The sequence below is a fragment of the Nelumbo nucifera genome, chromosome 1 (genome assembly GCF_055504915.1).
Source record: "Nelumbo nucifera cultivar China Antique chromosome 1, China Antique-T2T, whole genome shotgun sequence".
NCBI lineage: Eukaryota > Viridiplantae > Streptophyta > Magnoliopsida > Proteales > Nelumbonaceae > Nelumbo > Nelumbo nucifera.
The window spans coordinates 61,220,945-61,238,834 of NC_142649.1; the positions used below are offsets into that span (position 1 = coordinate 61,220,945).

Sequence of the window (17,890 nt, forward strand, 5' to 3'; positions counted from 1 at the left end):
GAATTTAATGATGTCTAGCTAAATTCTCTTAGATATGGTTTAGATGGATTTTGATCTTAAGATTATATAGTTATTTGTTTAATTCAATTCGAGACCTTTATTATTTGCATGAGGATTTTTATTGCTATGCTTAATGCTTTAAAAGAATTGGCCAATCTTTTAATGATTTGATGGTTCATGCATGACTGACCAAAGTATTGTTGTGAATTAGATCCCTAGGCAATAAAAATTGCATAATAGACTATGATATCGAAAGATAATTAGCTCATGTGTGAGAATCAAGGAAGATTAGTGAGTCAAATCCCCTTCTACGATTAGAGGTTTCCAAAGAAATTAATGCTTATTTTTCCTTTTGACAACCACTTAGAAATTTGATGGTAGAATTGGATTAATAAAGGATTAATATGACTTGAGAAAGCTTATTAATTAATTTAGGGAAATCCACCATCACATGCAAATAACTTTAATATACCTTAGGATAATTTCAGTCTTGAGTTGGATTAAATAGGTAATTATATAACCTTGATTTAATGAAATCTAAACCCTAGCTGCACTCATCCATCAATTCAGTTTTTATAAGTTCTTGGATTTGCATTAATTCTTTTAGTTTTTATTCATTCAATTAATTCTCGAGTTCAACTTAGGTTAGTTTAAAATTGATTTGGTACTGTGATATAATATCTGTGGGATCGACACTTTTCTCATCATTATACGCACATTTGACTAAGGTACACTTGTCTGAATAAACTATGCATAAATTACACAACAGCAAACAACGGTCGGCTGACTTTGACATGAAGCAGCTAGGGGCAGCCACTCGGCTGGTAAGTCTTTGGGTTTCGTTGACCGACCGAGGTGGGTCCATATCCTAGATGGCTCGGATCTTCTCTAGGTTGGCCTCTATACCTCATTGTGTGAGGACGAACCTAGGAACTTGCCTGATGTGACACCGAAAGCATACTTGTTGGGGTTGGGCTTCATGTTGTATCTCCACAAGGTGTCAAAGGTCTTGGTTAGGTCTGAGGTGTGTTGGTCGGTTTTCAATCTTTTCACCACCGTGTCATCCACGTAGGCTTCGACGTCTCTCTCCATCTGGTGCTTGAAGACTTTGTTGACGAGGTGCTGGTAGGTAGCCTCGACGTTCTTGAGGCCGAAGGGCATGACCTTCTAGTAGTACATGCCATACTCGGTGATGAACGAGGTCTTCTCTTCGTTCTCGGGGTGCATCTTGATCTGGTTATATCTGGAGAAGGCATCCATGAATCTGAATAGCTCGTACCCTACGGTGGCATCGATGACGTGGTCTATCCTCGGCAAAGGAAAACTATATTTGGGGTAGGCTCAGTTGAGGTCTGTGAAGTCAATATAGATCTATCATTTCCTGTTAGCATTCTTTACCATAGCACATTTGACAACCAGTTAGGGTAATGTACCTCTCGGATGAAGCCGACGTCGAGTAGTTTGTCAACTTCCTCTCCTATAGCCTTTAATCGCTCTAGTGCAAAGTTTCTATTTCTTTGCCGAAATGGCCTAGAGCTCAGGTCCATGCTCAGCCTGTGAGTAATGACCGAAAGGTTAACTCTGGGCATGTTAGTGGTAGATTAAGCAAAGACGTTGGCATTAATTATGAGGAAACTTACTAGTTCGGATATGCTTTTTGGAGGAAGGTTGGACCTGACACAGATTGTTTTCTCGGGCTCGACCTTGTCTAGGGGGACCGAGACGAGGTCCTCAGCCAGTTAGCCTCAACTAATCGGTTCCTCCCTGAAGTTGAGGCCCTCAAGTGGCAGGGCTTCCTTGTTTTTACCCTTTAGTGTTGTCACATAACACTAGCGGGTGACTTGTTGATCCCCCCGAATGATTTCGATGTTGTGCTCGATGGGGAATTTGAGGGCGAGGTGGTAGGAGGAGATGGCTGCCTTGAGTGCATGGAGGGTTGGCCTTCTGATGATGGCTTTGTAGGGGGAGCTGATCCTCATGACTAGGAACTCATTCATCCTCATCACTAGACCTGTTCATGGGCCGGGCCGGGCCGGGCTCGGGTCGGACTTTTACTGTGTATTAACAAATTTTTTTAAGGCCCGAGCCCGAGCCCGGCCCGACCATCGGGCCTACAATTTGGGCCCGAGCCCGGCCCTCATAAAAAGCCCGAAGCCCGAGCCTGGGCCCGGGCCCGAAATTTAGCCTATATTATTATTATTATTAATGTTGAAGCAGCTGAATAAAGAGAGAGATAGATTGAAATTATAAAGAAAAGAATAATATATATATATATATTAAATTATAAATATATATTTTAATAATTATTATATTATTTATATATTTTATATAATATATAAAATACATATTATATATTTTATAAAATATATAATACTGAGTTGGGCCGAGCCGGGCCGGGCTTTTTTGACAAATCCCGAGCCCGACCCGAAACACAGTCGGGCTTACTGTGTTAAGCCCGAGGTCAGGCCCGTGGGCCTAATTATATGACCAAGCCCGGCCGGGCGGGCCGGGCCGGGCCAGGCCGTCGAGCTACCCGGCCCATGAACAGGTCTACTCGTCACCTGCTGAGGTTCCGTCCTTATCTTGACGGGTAGGGTGATTCTTCCTTCCGGCCTTACCACATTTTCGGAAAAGACAACGAGTGGTACGTCGGAGGGCTGAAGGCGCTCAGGCACCAGCTTCATTCTTTCAAACGCATCATAGAAGGGAATGTTGGCCGATGAGCCGTTGTCCACCATAATCTTCTTCACTAAAAAATTTGCGACAATGGCAGACACTATGCCTTATGGGCCGAGGCCGAGCCCCCAACGATGACGTCTATGACGTTTGCTAATTGTTGTTCTTGTTGCTGTAAGGACGACGCACCAGCCGGCCACGGTGGTACTTGCAATGCTTTTTCAGGTTTCCCCTCTTGTGGTTCCTCTTCATCTTCTCGGGCCACTTCACGTACTCCTCCTTCCCAACCTGCATGAGGATCTACATCCAGGTGGAGTTGAGTGGCGTATATTGGTTATAAGCCAAGGCCAAGGCCGATGGCTTGTTGTTGTTGTTGCCATTGTCGTTGCGACCATCTCCATTCCTTCTCTTCTTCTCTGGACCTCCATGGTGGTGGTTGACCCCTCCTTTCTAGCGATCGCCGGCCGAGGTGGTGATGTACTTCTGGGCCTTCTTCAGAAATTCTGCCTTGGACTTCGGTGGGGTCTTGGCTACCGAGCACTTGAGGGCCGAACTAGGGAGGAGACGGTTGATGGCAGTGTGCACGGAAACCATGGAGTCAAGGTTTTGAACCTCGAGCTCTTTCTTCTTGAAGTGGTCAATGTAGGACCGCAAGCTCTCACTGCACTTTTGTCAGATAGCCATGAGGGAGACGATGCTCTTCTAGCACCACTTGCTACTGATGAAGTGGGCGAGGAAGTGGCTGGCGAATTGCTCCCACGAACTGGTGGAGCGAGTAGGGAGCCTGGAAAACAATTGGCGGGCTGCTCCTTTGAAGGTCGCTTGTAAAGTCGGTACGTTAGGGCGTCGGAGTATCCATATAGGAGCATTAGCGCCTTGAAACTTTCCACGTGTTTGTTTGGCTCGGTCATCCCATTGTACATTTTGAGCGTAGGTGCTTTAAAGTGCGGGGGAAGAGGCTCGAAGATGACGTCTGAGGTGAAGGCATCCATCCTCCCGGATGGATGATTCTGGCTGGCCAAGGCCTTAGCTCGGCTTTCTCTAACTTGACGGAGCTCATCCTTGACAGCTTCAAGTTGTTCTTGTAGGTCAACGATTTTTCGGTAGAGGGGGGAGGCCCCGTCCCAGTCCTCTCGGACTCAGTAGTGGTCGCCCCAATTTTCCCGAATACTCTGATGTGGGCCCGTGTCTATTCCTTCTGGCCCGCTTGTCATTTAGGAGGTCTTAAAGGTCCGAGACGCGAGAGGGAGAGGCGCGGTGTCGGCCCTCGAGAGGGGGTTTTGATGGCCTGATCGCCCGCCTTCGTCCCAAGAGTTCTCTCTTTGGCGACAGTGATGATGTTCTTGGTCTCGGCGGTGATCGCGAGATTGTGTCGATTCTTCCCTCTTTGGCTAGGGGGTCGTGAGGTCTTCGGTGACTGATTTGCGCATCGGCTACTATCTGACTTTGAGGGGTCGGCCCTGTTGGATCCAACCGGGCCAATGATTAAGGGGTTCGGGGAGGCACACTCTCCATGGTGCCCCAAGCTTCCAGTGGGGTGGCTACCCTAAGGGTGGCCTCCTTCCGAGCGCCCCACCTCGTCTAGCCTTTGCGCAAAGTTGTCAAGCTGGTTGAGGATTGCTTGAAATTGGTCCATTATGACCAGGTTCTGAGTGTTCCTAGTGTTTCTTGCCATGTCAGCTGAAGCTTAGGCTTAGGAATTAATTCTTTTAAGTTTGAGTGAGGATGGATTTAATTGAGGGAAGTCTTAGTAGCGTTCCCATAGATGACGACAATTGTTGCTGGTCAAAATGGGTTGAGAACAACACTATCAATTCGCTCCTAAGCCGAGGTGTGGTCGAGTAGTCCGAGGCTCGAAGTGGTCGAGGGCTGGTAGGCCTGTATTGCGAGGAATGAAGAAAGTAGAACGTTAGAGGCCCCGGGTTGGTACGCGAGGTGGAGACTCCGATGGTCAAGTTAGTACAAGAGGGGTGAACACTCAAACAAGGCCACAAAGGAGACTAAGAGTTATCAGGTCCAAGTTCTTGATCCTAAGTTCCAGTCATTTACCTTGAGGGGGTTGTCTCCTATTTATACTTGAGGCCGCCTAGCGGTAGGTGGGCTTGGACGGTTTGGATGCAGTTCGTTCGCGAGGGGTGTGGTCATCCGAGGTTGCTAGGTGACTCCGCACCATTGGTTTCGGAATGCCCGCCGAGCTTTGTTCCGCGTGTGCCCTGATTGGGCCCGCCCTGAGCGCTGCCGTATAACATGCACATGCCTGCTATTGGGCAAGGCCATGTGCACCTACATCAATATTGTTTATCTTTAACTTAACAAATCCCATGCATCGCATGGCTCCCCGCTAGTTTGAAAGAAAATGAAGGACAAGAATAATTACAATTGCTTATTAGAGAAAAAGCCTATCAAACACCCAATATAAAATAAGTGCTTGTTTTTTAAGCACACGAATAACATCTAACCCTAATTATATGTAAGGTTTAGGATTAGCTAAACGCAAGGTTTAAAGTATCAGAAACGTAAGGTGCATCGGAAAGATAATTTTAAGAGACGTATTGTAATACGCTTTGGATACGTATAAATACAAACGAAAAATCAAGATACGCATAAATATGCTAAAAAACTCAAATAAATCCTAAAAATATATTAATAACGATAGTTACAAGTTTTATATGATTGTAAATAAGTTATTTAAAAGTAAAAAAAATTGTAATTTAATGGTCTATATAAAATTCAATATATCGGGATACACTTAGTAACTATTCACAAATGATGGAATAACTAAAACGTGAAAAACAAAAAAGACTAAAATGTATATTGATATATACATTTTAACTTGGTTCTGTGAGTTCTGTGTATCGGATTTATACCGGAATGATACGATTGACCGATACGTTGCGAAATTTTTAACTTGGTTGAATGCTTTAATTGTTTAGCCAGTTGTGAAACCAATAATGAGGTTTCACGCCAATAATAAATTCATGGGCCTCATTGTAAAGATGGCGGTCCCAATGTATTTAAATACTAGCGTGGAACCTTATCGTTGGTTCCACATCCCGCTGATGAGCTAAACCTTACTCCTTTAATTAGGTTTGAGTGGAATTCACATCTGCAAGTCACAAGAAGGTGCCTCACAATGCCCCAGGGCACATCCCCACCCTGTATTGGGAACATCTCCCGATGAGACAGATGTGAACTCGTGCACATCCCCACCTTGTATTGGGGACATCTCCCGATGAGATGTGAACTCCATCTCGTTTGGGTGGTACAGCTTGGACCGTTAGGACGCTGGTATTGGGTTTGGCCGGGACCAAGACCAGGCCCAAGTTCCAGGTCTTAGTGTTAGGGTTGGCCTTAAACCCGACCCAACCCGCCGAAGTTGCAGCCTATAAAAGCAGGAGAACGGATACAGCAGACAGCAGAGTTCAGAACAAAGCACCGAGTAACAGAAAAAAGGATAGAACCCTAGCGTGCGCTATAATTCTCTCCACTTAGGTAAGGATCTTAGAGGCCCTTTTTCGTGCTCCCTGTCATTCTGTTGTAGGATTCGTTCTTCATTCATTTTTTTTGTGCTTCTGCATGCCTTCCCCAAATTCTAGGGCTCCACATGTGTTCTGCTTCAATCTTTGCGTTTTCGTTCTTGCGGTTAGCGTCTGATTTCTAGGGTTTTGATGGATGAAGACGTTGGATTCTTTTCCACAATTTGATGTTTTTGACATCGTTAGTTGTTTCCATCATCGACCATATCATGTTGTTGCTTTCTTTGTGTTAATTTAAACTGACTAAAGAAGATTCTTTTCTATGTTTATTTCTTTTCTTACTATGATAGTTATTTTTAGCGGATAATCTAATGTAACCGCTGAGACAATGATATACCCTAGCAAATAGTTAAAACTTACAGTTAGGCGACAAACGCTAGCAAGAGAGATAACAATACCAAAAGAGAAAACTGTAAAAATGATAATGCTACTTATTGATTTGACAATTAGTCGAGGCACAATAATCTGTTAATGCTTTCATTGAATATGATTTTGCCCCTTATCGGCAATTCGGCATAATATCACCCCTCCTCACCTAGTTATTTTTTTCATGAATCAATCACACCTTGATGGACATCACGTTGTATTTGTGATTCAAATCCTACAAAAGCTTCATAAATTATATTAAGGGTTTATGTCAGTAAGGATTTAATACTAGGACATATCCCTTTCTACATGAGAATTGTGCTTCCCTCTGAAAGAATTTGGGCACCAAAAGCTCCAGAAATCAAATGACCATAAAAGTTCAACGATCAGATATAAAAACTAAGCCCAACAAGGACATGTCAAAAAACACAAAAGTTAAAGAGATAAATTCTAAAATACCTATATAAAAAAAAACTAAGTTGGTGCAGAAATTTTTAATCCTAGAGACTTTAATACAAAACAAAGTATACCTTTGATGAAACCATTCCCATTATCCCATATACAACTCAACTCAATTCAACTAAGCCTTGTCCCAAGTCCCAACTATATGGGGTTGCTGCATCTGCTACATGAACTTGTTCTGCTATTCCACTTTATTCATTTCCATATCCATTGGTCGTACTCTACTATGATTCACACAAACCTCAATTAAATTAGATCAACATTTATATGCAGTGGTGATTGAATGCAATTCATTTAAGGACTTGGGTTAAGTTGAGTTTACCAAGGTTTCTGATAAAAAAGTTGACTTTACCAAGGTCAGAATTGCAGTCAAAATGTTAACATTTACCCCATTAAAAAAATACTTGCAGAAGAGGTAAGAAAGAAGTAATGGCCATCAAAGTTGAATCTTGCTTATGTCACATAGGTTAAAACACTATGTTTTGTAATCTAGAAATAAAGATAAATGCACATATTAGACAATACAACATAAAGAAAATATATTGTTTTTTAAGTAATTCCATGTCTAAACAAATCCATTTTGCAATTCAACCAATGTCCTCAGCTTTTATCATATCATTCCTTTCACTGCCCCAGTAGGCCAGTTAATGATCTCTTCACATAATGAAACCATATGCTACCTAGTACCTACTGCCTACTGGTTTCATTTCCTGGAAAACTTGTTCACTGAATTGGAAATATCCTATATAGGAAGTGAAACATTGCCGGGTCGAGAACCAAAACTTGAAGGGACTGGGATGGATAAAAGATTATAAATGACTCACATAAAAAGCAAAATAGTGATACAGAAGAAAGAAGGAAAGGATGTTACATAGAACTTATTTTAGAAGTTGAATAGGCTAAGATTGTAATGTGAAATTCATGGATATGTTCAACACTTCAACTTCAGCACCATTGAGTGGGGCATACTGGCTGAAGTTTTCTTAAGGAATCAGGACATTACGTTATGTGTTAAGGATGATTGTCATATGAAACCTTAGTGGACAATCAATTATGCTACCAATAGACAGGATGAGCAAAATTGTGCTCAAGAAATCAGGAAGAACTAATTGTCTCATCCCACTTTTTGGTTATAGTATTTAGAGTATAGACAATTTGGTGTACAGGCAGATGTGTAGTGGTTGCTTCTGCTTTTTCTTGTTAATTTGATTTTTTTTTTAATTTATGGAGTCTTTACTTGAGTGAGAAGGAAAATCTTTTTTTTTTCTCCATGTGTTTTCAAGATTGGTTAAATCTATATTGCTGGTTGTTTGTCCATAACCTGAAGGTTTGTTCTTCTTGCAGTGTCAATTTCTTTCTTTGAGCTTCTTATATCATCGATGGCTTCAAAACGGATTCAAAAGGAGCTGAAGGATCTGCAAAAAGATCCTCCCACCTCTTGCAGTGCTGGTACATTTTATTGTCTCTCTTATTTCTTGTTTGTCAAATGCCCTATTTGATGCAAGATTTCAAGCTCTTGAAGCCGGGTTGAGCAATGTGGTAAACTTGTTATTGTCAAGCTGGTTTTAGATGATCATAGGAATTTATGTAAATATATGAGGTGAATAGGAAAATAAAGTGCACTAGGAAACTTTTTAGTAGAGATGCTTTGCCAATACTTATATTTTGTAGATTACAAGTTTACAACATTTACGATACTCTTTACAGAAGTGTAAAAGTTAGCTACTTGTGATGAATTATATTAGACTTTTTGTTTAATAGATCAGATGGAATGGAGTTTGGAAGAACTTCCCATGTTTCTTGATTCTTGCTTAGTGGTTACTCTTTTGGTTTAGAGAGCATATATTTTGTTGGGATGCACATCTGAGTGTATGAGTGCCCGTTGGAAGGAGATAAGAGATGTAAAGGACTTATATACGAGGATTGACTCAACCTAATGGCTTAAGCTTTTGAGTTAAGTGTGGTGTCCAATTCTTGTAACTCCTATGTGTGGACTGTATGTGAACTCCCCAATTTTGGTGACTCTCCTCATTGCACAACAAGCACTAGAGTTGAAGGTTTGGCTGAGTGCAATTTATGATGGATGCACATGGTGACTCCTATGGCTTTGTTGGTATCCCATGGTTGAGTAGTTGGCATGAGCAGTTGATCTTTCATGATGACTTCACCCATGGTAATGTACTCTCATTGTTTGTTTCTTATAATTATGAGCAAAGAACTCTTGCTTGGTGTGTGTCAAGCCTGGTGATATGATAGTGACTTCCATTTGAGAGGGAGTATGGAGCAATGTTTTGAAAAATTGTATCGTAAATCATAGAGAAAGTCGAATCGAGTTGAATCGTGAATCATATCCTAAATCGCAAGATTATTTATATTTTTTATAAACTTGTCAAAAAATTAACTATAGATATATTAAAAGGTCAAATATAATATAGGAAAGTGGATTTCCCTTATTTTTAATCTATATATACCATATATGTACCTAAAATAATAGAATTTACCACTTATACAATAGAAACCTGAGATGATATAATCAAGTTTGGCTTGAAAATCAAACTAATCCACATATAATGGCTCTTTAACCTACAATGGTGGAAAATAAACTCAATTTCTAGTCTTAAATAACGTGAATAAATCATTTTCTAGTAAGGGCTTAAAAAAACCCTTGACAAAACTAGATATACGCAAAAACATAACAAAGTAGAGAACTAATTCTTAATTCAATTTGTTTGAATCGTAGAAATAGTAAGATTTATGAATCAAATCATAGGATTCAAACAAAAATCATAAGATTTTTGCAAAAAATGATTCAAGCATAAGATTTGAATCGAAACCCTTGGGATTCATGATTCAAGTCGTGAATCATATCGTAAATCGTAAGATTTTGACAACATTGGTATGGAGTACCTAATGTTGAAAGTACAATAAATCTGATCTGATTTGAAATTTGTGATAAAAAGAAGAAAAGGAAAAGTTTGTGTAGAAAAGAGAAGAGAGAGGTTGGCTAGGCCCGAGCCCGAGCCCGAAGCCCGACCTAATAAAAAAAATTACAATTTTCCCTATTCAAATTAGAATTAAAAATTCAGATGTTTTTTTTCCTATTTAAATGAATAATGGGCCTACAAGATGGTTTTTTTTCCTTTTATGTTTTAAAACACAGTTTTACATTCTTAAATCAAAAAATTTATTCAAATTGACATAATCACATAACCCATTTTAAGTCTAATTTTAGGTTGGGCCGGGCCGGGCTATTTGACAAAACCCGAGCCCGGCTCGAATTTATTGCGTGCCGGGTTTTTTGGCCCGAGTTTAAGCCCGCGGACCTATAAACATGTTCAAGCCTGTCCGGGGGCCGGGCCGGCCCGTTGGGCCACCCGGCCCATGAACAGGTCTACCCACAACCCAATAGCTTAAGCTTTTGGCCTGGTATCCAACTCTTGTGTACAAGTCCTATGTACATTTACGTGAGCTCCTCGGATTTTTTGACTCTTCATTGCTCAATTAGGTTTGAATATTGCAATGTAGTTGGATTCAGCCTCAATTTTTATGTAGATTGGTATATGTTTCATGGTGGTGTTATTCTCCTTATTGGGTTCTCTTAATTGTTTCATTTGCTAGGCTTGACTACAAGTTTATGGATAGAAATCATAAGAAGAAAATGCATGGCATGTCTTTGTTTACTTATGAATTGATGCCTGATCATATATTCTACTGTATAAATGAAGTGAAAAGTAAATTGGAGGTGCTTATTTTGTCATCTTGGTTTCTTATGTGATGTTTGGATAATCTATGCATGTGTGCACACGAACACACATTTCTGTTCAAGTTCCTAGAGCACTAATGCTGTAGGTTCACCCATTAGAACAATAATTTCCTTTTGTAGTATCTATACAGAAGTGTTTTAGGTTTTTCTGCCCCATAGGTATCTTAGATCTTCCATTTAATTGAGATGATTTTCTCATTTCTTCGGGATATTAATGAATTATTATTTATCAGAAAAAGATTTTCCAAGTTCCAACCAACAATGAATGCCACTGAATGAGAGAATCACTCATTGGAATTGTTTGTGTAAGCTTAATTAGGTTTAGGTTTCATGAATTACAGCTTTATGTTATGTATTCCAATCTGAATATTGTGTGTTTCTGTAGGTCCTGTGGCAGAAAACATGTTCCACTGGCAGGCAACAATCATGGGTCCATCAGACAGTCCTTTTGCTGGTGGTGTTTTTCTAGTAACCATTCATTTTCCACCAGATTACCCGTTCAAGCCGCCAAAGGTAGTTTTAACTTCTTTCATCTATTTAAGAGATGTCATATGGTGATCAGGGGTTTACCCTTTTTACAGTAATACATATATCATCACTTATCCAAAGAAAAGAGATGTCATACAGTGCTAGTCATGAAGTCTCTCCTTGTGTTCCTTGATGCTTTTATTTTTCACTTTTTGGGGGTGACTGGGAGTGAACAAACATGAGAATCTGGTTTTGGGTTTGATGTGTTGTGGTTAAATCTGTATCTAGTCGACCCCTCCCAAGATTCACAAATGGCATTGGCTAATGGTCTTTCTATTTTAAGTGGAAAAGGTATCGTTATTCCATATTTAGCTGGTAGTTGCTATTGAGTATTTACTCTTAGAAATTAAATTTTGTTGGCCAGGTTTCTTTCCGCACCAAAGTTTTCCATCCCAACATCAACAGTAATGGGAGTATCTGCCTTGACATTCTGAAAGAGCAATGGAGCCCTGCCCTTACAATATCCAAAGTGAGTTTCTGTAATCAGTATTACTGTTTCTTGACTTCTGTGTGGTCACCACCAAATTAATGTTTACCATTGCATATTAAAATTTTTAAAAATTACCAAACAATGTTCCCTACAGAGTCTCTTCAGTCATACTTGAGAAACTCAAATTTTACCCTCAGGTTTCCGGTAGGTTTAATCAGGATTTTCGTTTTAAAAGTCGGCCTGAATTTAAGCTAGGCATCTCAGGACCCAGCTTGATAAAAACCTTCTAGTTCTTTTACCCTGCACCCACGTGTCGTGTGCAGTAAACTCCCAAAAATAGCCAAGGTTTTCCAGTTCGGCAAACTTCACAAGCTTTGCCAAATTTTGATGAAATAAATATCTTCCCTTATAAAATAAGGAATATAATGTAGAACTCACCATGACTTTTTTTGCATTTCTCCTCACCATGAATTTTCAAAACCTCCAAAAGAGCCCCCTGTCAATCAGCTTTATTGTCCAAAATTCACCTTCCGTTAAGATTTCTCCTCACCATGACTTTTTCGTTCAGGGGTAATTTTGCCATGAAAAATAGCTTGATTGGCCATTCAGGGGTAGTTTGGTCATGTAAAATGCTCAAATGCTTATTTGGACAACTTCTATTAATGATCACTAAGGGTGATTTCTGGAGGTTTTGAAAATCATGGTGAGCTTAAGAGAAATGCAAAAAAGGGTGACTGTTTTCTCACTCAGTATTTGAGATCAGGTTTTATCTCTCAATCTCTCCCCTTATTTTTCGTTGTTGCTTCGAGATCACTCCCTTATCTGTTGATGGCTGAGATATAGCTTCCATCTATTTTCCGTCCTGTGGTATTTTCATCCCACAAGGATGGTAGTATAGTTGGGCATAATTCTAACGATGGGGTGAGACTTGTAGGTGCTGCTGTCAATTTGCTCTCTGCTAACAGATCCAAACCCAGACGATCCTCTCGTTCCTGAGATCGCACACATGTACAAGACTGATAGAGCAAAGTATGAGGCAACTGCCCGTTCCTGGACCCAGAAATATGCCATGGGATAGGAGCTTTGGATTCTGCATATATATATATAATATGGTGGTCTATCCCACTATTAAATAAGTAAACGAAAACGATAGTCTATAAAGGTTAGAGCATATGTGAATCAACTTGTGTTCTTGGAATCTGGTAATCATTCTATGTTACTGGATCCTAAGTAGGTTTTACTTACTCTGCTTTTCTTTATGTGGGTAAAGATCCACAAAGCTTTACATGTCATAGTATAGCTTGTTGCAGCTTTAAGGTTACTTACATTCTATCAAAATAAGTAGCATACTGCTATTATACCCACCCACCTTCAATGGAGAAACTGTTGGGTTTGTTGCAGCTTTGCGAGGTCTGACCGTCCGAGTAGTCTTGACTCCAAGGCTGTGTTTGATTTGTGTGAAGGTTTTGGTGGGATGATAAAGGGAAAATGGGTGGAAATTTTTCATGTTCCATTGTTTGATTGCAAAAGTGAAAATAGTGAGAAAATCAACCCTAGTAATAGTTATTAATTAATTAATTAATTAATAATATTTTACTATTATTGATATTTTAATGAAATGATTTTATAATTATTTAATATTGATAACTATTTTATTAATTACTAAATAAGAATTAATATTTTAAAACTTATTTTATTAATATTTACTATGAATTGATTAAAAATTTTATTTTATTATGAATTTTTTTAATTATTTTCATTGAATCATTAATTAGATTAATAATAATATCATTATTTATTTGTTCATTAATTACTTAATTAATTATTAACTATTTTTTTGTAATTATTAATTAGTTAATAGTAATTTCTTATTATTTGATATTTTATCATTAATTATTAAAAACATAGATCCTAGGGTAGTTTCCTAGGTACCATGACCATATTTCTTTAATAATTATTCATGATTTTCTTAAGAAAAGTATAAATTTCATATTAAAATATAAAAAATCAACATATTCATGAGAGGAAAAGGAAGAAGGAAAATAAAATTAAAAAAATATAAGGGTTGAATCCTTATTTTTATTACAAGAAAAGAAGTAAAAAAAAAAGAATTGGTAGTAGAAGAAGAATATGGAAGAGGAAAATGTGCTGACTAGATAAAATTTTAAGTTCTTCCTTGTTAGTTCAAGTTTTTAAGTCTTAGGGTTCAATTTAGCATTTAGCAATGTTTGTATTGATTAAACCCTAATAAACAAGAAAATAATAAAAAGAAATTAGTATATAAACACACAAAATGATTATTTTATTTTAATGTCGTCTACTTTATAATAATAAGAATCTAAAAAAATAATGAATAAAATAATATTTTATAGTAGGAAGTAGAAAACTGTTAGGCGATTAGGCGAGGCAAGCCTCAAAGGGTGCCTTGTCGCCTTGACAACTATGATATTATAGTTTATTAGTTTATAATTTATTATTAATATAATGTTTTATTAATACTCATGACTTAATGATTTTAATATTTAAATATTAATTATTCATAAATATTAATTTATTTTCTTTAATAAATTATGTCTTTTAATTTATTTCAATTAAAATATTAATTATAAAATAATTATTTATTAATTAATTGTTAAATATTTTGTTAATTCCCAATTATTAAATTTAGTATTTTAATATTATTTTTTTAATTATTAAATTATTTTTCATTGAAATTATTATTTTTAGTTTAATTAAATTATTAATTATAAAATAATTATTTAATTATTAATTAATTAGCAAGGTAATTAATGATTAAATTTTTCTTGATTAATATTTTATTTTATTTTAAGTTATTTGTTAATCGCTTTAATTAAATTATTTTATTAACATGTTATTAAATAATTAATAATTTATTTATTGGTCATGGGTATAGTATTTACTCTTAGAAATACTACTCGGAAGGTGTTTTTTTAGGTTAGATAAGTTTTACCCCCTACATTCCCACTTATTTTCCCACCAAAATGATGGAACTTCACATCCCAAGAATTGGGATTTATATAATCCCACTTTTTCCCATCTCATCTCATGACATCCCACAAACCAAACACGGGAAGGGGGGATATTCCCTTCCCATCCCATAAACCAAACGTGGCCTAAAGGAAAAAGGGTGCGACTATGATATCGGAAAGATTGATTCCTGTAAAATTAGGTTGGAAAATTCTAATAATCCCAGTGTGTATCACGTTTGGTGATGTAGACCTAGCATGACTAGAAGAATAAATCATATTGTGCATCTAACGAATGAATTATGGAAGAACAAGTGTATGACTACACCATGGTTGCCTATGACTTCTCATAGGCCGTAGCCTCTTTACCAAGGCCTTTTTCCAATGCTAGTCTCGGTAGCATCGATTTTTTGCATGAAGTTATTTCTGGTATTCAAGCTTTTTCTGGGCTTCAATGTTCTCGTGCTTGTTAATCTATGGTTTTATTTTTACCATCGCATATTGCTTTGTCCCATCCCCTTCTTCCCAGGTGTGCACAGTTGGTAATTTAAAATTCTCAACAATAATCATAAAAAGACCATCAACAACTCTAGTTAAAGTGATTTATTATAAGTTGAAGGGATAGAAAGGTTAGGTATAAATTAAAAAGGATTTGGGTATTAGTAAGCATTGAATGGATAGAATGAAGTGTCTTTACGTAGGTTGGGTAGGCCGGAGATCATCCATGATCCAATCATCCAAACAATATCTCCACCATATGTTTGGTTTGGTGGGTTATATGAATAAATAGAATGAAGGGTCTGTTTGGTTTGCAAGTCTAGGGATCAGGAAACGCAATCGGAATTCTGATTCCAACTGTTTGGTTTGGTAGAATTGGAATCCCATTTTCATTCTTGGTAGAATGGCATTCTCCCATTTGAGGGAAGCCATTCCCTCCCCCTCGGGAATGAAATCCCATTTCAGCTTATTCCAATTCCTGTCTAAACCAAAGACTATAGGAATAGATCATTCTGATTCCCATTCCAAGTTTCCAACTTTGAACCAAATGGACCTAAAGTGTCTTTACATAGGCACTGGTAGGTCGGATGCAGACTTGATCATCTTTACCGGGTCAGACTATATATATATATCCTTGGTCAGTCAAGGTGAAGATGATCGATCATCTTAATTACCTTCTTTTGCTTGGTGCCATTTTCTTGCAAAGCAAATACAACCCTGGTGAATCAATTACAAGTCATATCCCATACATGGCCGGTTCATGGCCTAAATGATGTTTCCCTTCATAGCATTGTTATTTCATAAACCCAGAAGCCTCTTCAAAACCTTTTCACGTTTTTTTGGGTAAATTACAAACAATCTCTCATTTATTAAAGGGCAAAATAAGATTTAAAAAATTAAATGAGCTCACGTGTAATAGGAGTGTATGTTTAAGTCCAGTAATATGTTTAAAGTCTTTTACCCCCCAAAAAAGAAGATTGTAAAGTACAACAAAATATGAAAAACATAAAATTGAAAAAACTATAACAAAGAAAAAAAAGAAACTACAGAAGAAAATGAAGATACAAAACATTAAAATTTGTTGAAAAAACTAAAAATACAAGAGATACCATAATTTAGCATGCTTGTTTTCGCTATTTGATATTTTCTCTTAGTCCATTGAAGTTCACATTTTGATAATTTTACCTTTATCATCAAGCCACAAGACCAGGGCAAGGTGCTGGAAGTTGAAAATTCAGGGTGAATCTTTGTCACAAATAAAGTTTTGGGGGGTAAGTACCACTACCCCAAAAGTATAGGTGGCAGACTCGAAGTTAACCCTGTTTTTTGGTAGAACCTTTTCTTCAGAGGTCATGTACTAACAAACCCTTATAATTTCACCTAATTATTAACACCTATCCCATAGTTTGGCGCCCCCACATGTAGGGGTGTCACTATGACTGGATTTGGTCCAATCTGATACAAACCAATGCGAGTCCATTACAATTGGACCTGGTCCAATCCAGTCCAGTGAATATTTTAAGACCATTTTGGACCGATCCAGTTCAATGTCTGAACCGTCTAATCTGTTCAAATTCATATTAATTTAGATTGGTTTCAATTCAAACCTGGTCCATTAACACCTGTGTTCTTATCTTCTATCAATGGACCAGATATTGACTCAATCCAATTTAAATTCATTATGGACGGACCATGTCCATCCAATATGTCTTATTAGTTCATTCAATCCATCCAAATTCAATGTCTTATTGGTCCATCCAATCTATCCAAAGTGATTTTAATTTGAATGGAGTCCAATCCAAAACCGGTCTATTGACACCCCTACCCGGATGCACATCTCATTGTACATTGGCAACATCTTCTGTATCTGTCATGGGGATATGATCCCAATACAAGCGAGGAGGTGCGGTGGGGCGCTAATCCAATCAAGACACCCTCAGATTTACAATCTCTTTGAGGGCATGTTTTTCTTGGTAAGTGGCATGGTGGTACCTTAATCAACTTACGTACGTTCACGGTAAATGTGAATTCTGGTAAATCAATTTTTTTTTTTTCATGAAAATCACCTATGTGAACAAGTGATAGTGTCATACCCATATCCGAAATGGGTAAATAACTTTCTAAACGTGGGGGAAAGATATCAAAACATTACCGGGCAAAGTTGCCCCTTGGACAAAGGAATTTAACCAAATAAATGACTTACTGAAAAATAAAACATGTCATTAAAATAACAGAAAAGAAATAACCAAAATTTTCAATTTGAAATTACAGAAATTAAAATTAGAAGTAAAATAGACAATGAAAAAAATTGTCTGTCATTATCTATTTTATTTTTGTTTAGCTTTCTTTATTTTTACTAAACAATTTTGTTTTTTTACCAAGTACTTCTGTTTTATTTCCGCCATTACAGTGTACCTCTGTGAAGTGATTTACTGAAAACCCCAGAAAGTTTACTGTTGTACGGTTTCATACCCTTCATAAAAAATAAAGACAAGTGATTAGAAGTTTCATTCAAAATGCCAAAATTTAATCCAAATGAGGCCCCAAAATGTGGAAGAGGTGGTACGATTGCCCCGATAAATTGTTTACAAGGTAAATCAGGAGTCTGTAGAGCACTAAATATGCCAACAAGCAAACGTAAATC

At 37.7% G+C, this 17,890-nt stretch overlaps 1 protein-coding gene across 1 annotated transcript; it reads left to right on the forward strand.

The window, feature by feature from the left end:
• The first annotated feature begins 6,028 nt into the window (after positions 1–6,028).
• On the forward strand, positions 6,029–13,125 carry LOC104594355 (ubiquitin-conjugating enzyme E2 28-like). Its single transcript, XM_010254618.3, has 5 exons — positions 6,029–6,168; positions 8,385–8,489; positions 11,189–11,316; positions 11,696–11,800; positions 12,696–13,125. The coding sequence occupies exons 2-5, from the start codon at positions 8,420–8,422 to the stop codon at positions 12,837–12,839; spliced, it is 447 nt and encodes a 148-aa protein (XP_010252920.1). The 5' UTR covers positions 6,029–6,168; positions 8,385–8,419; the 3' UTR covers positions 12,840–13,125.
• Positions 13,126–17,890: the final 4,765 nt, after the last annotated feature.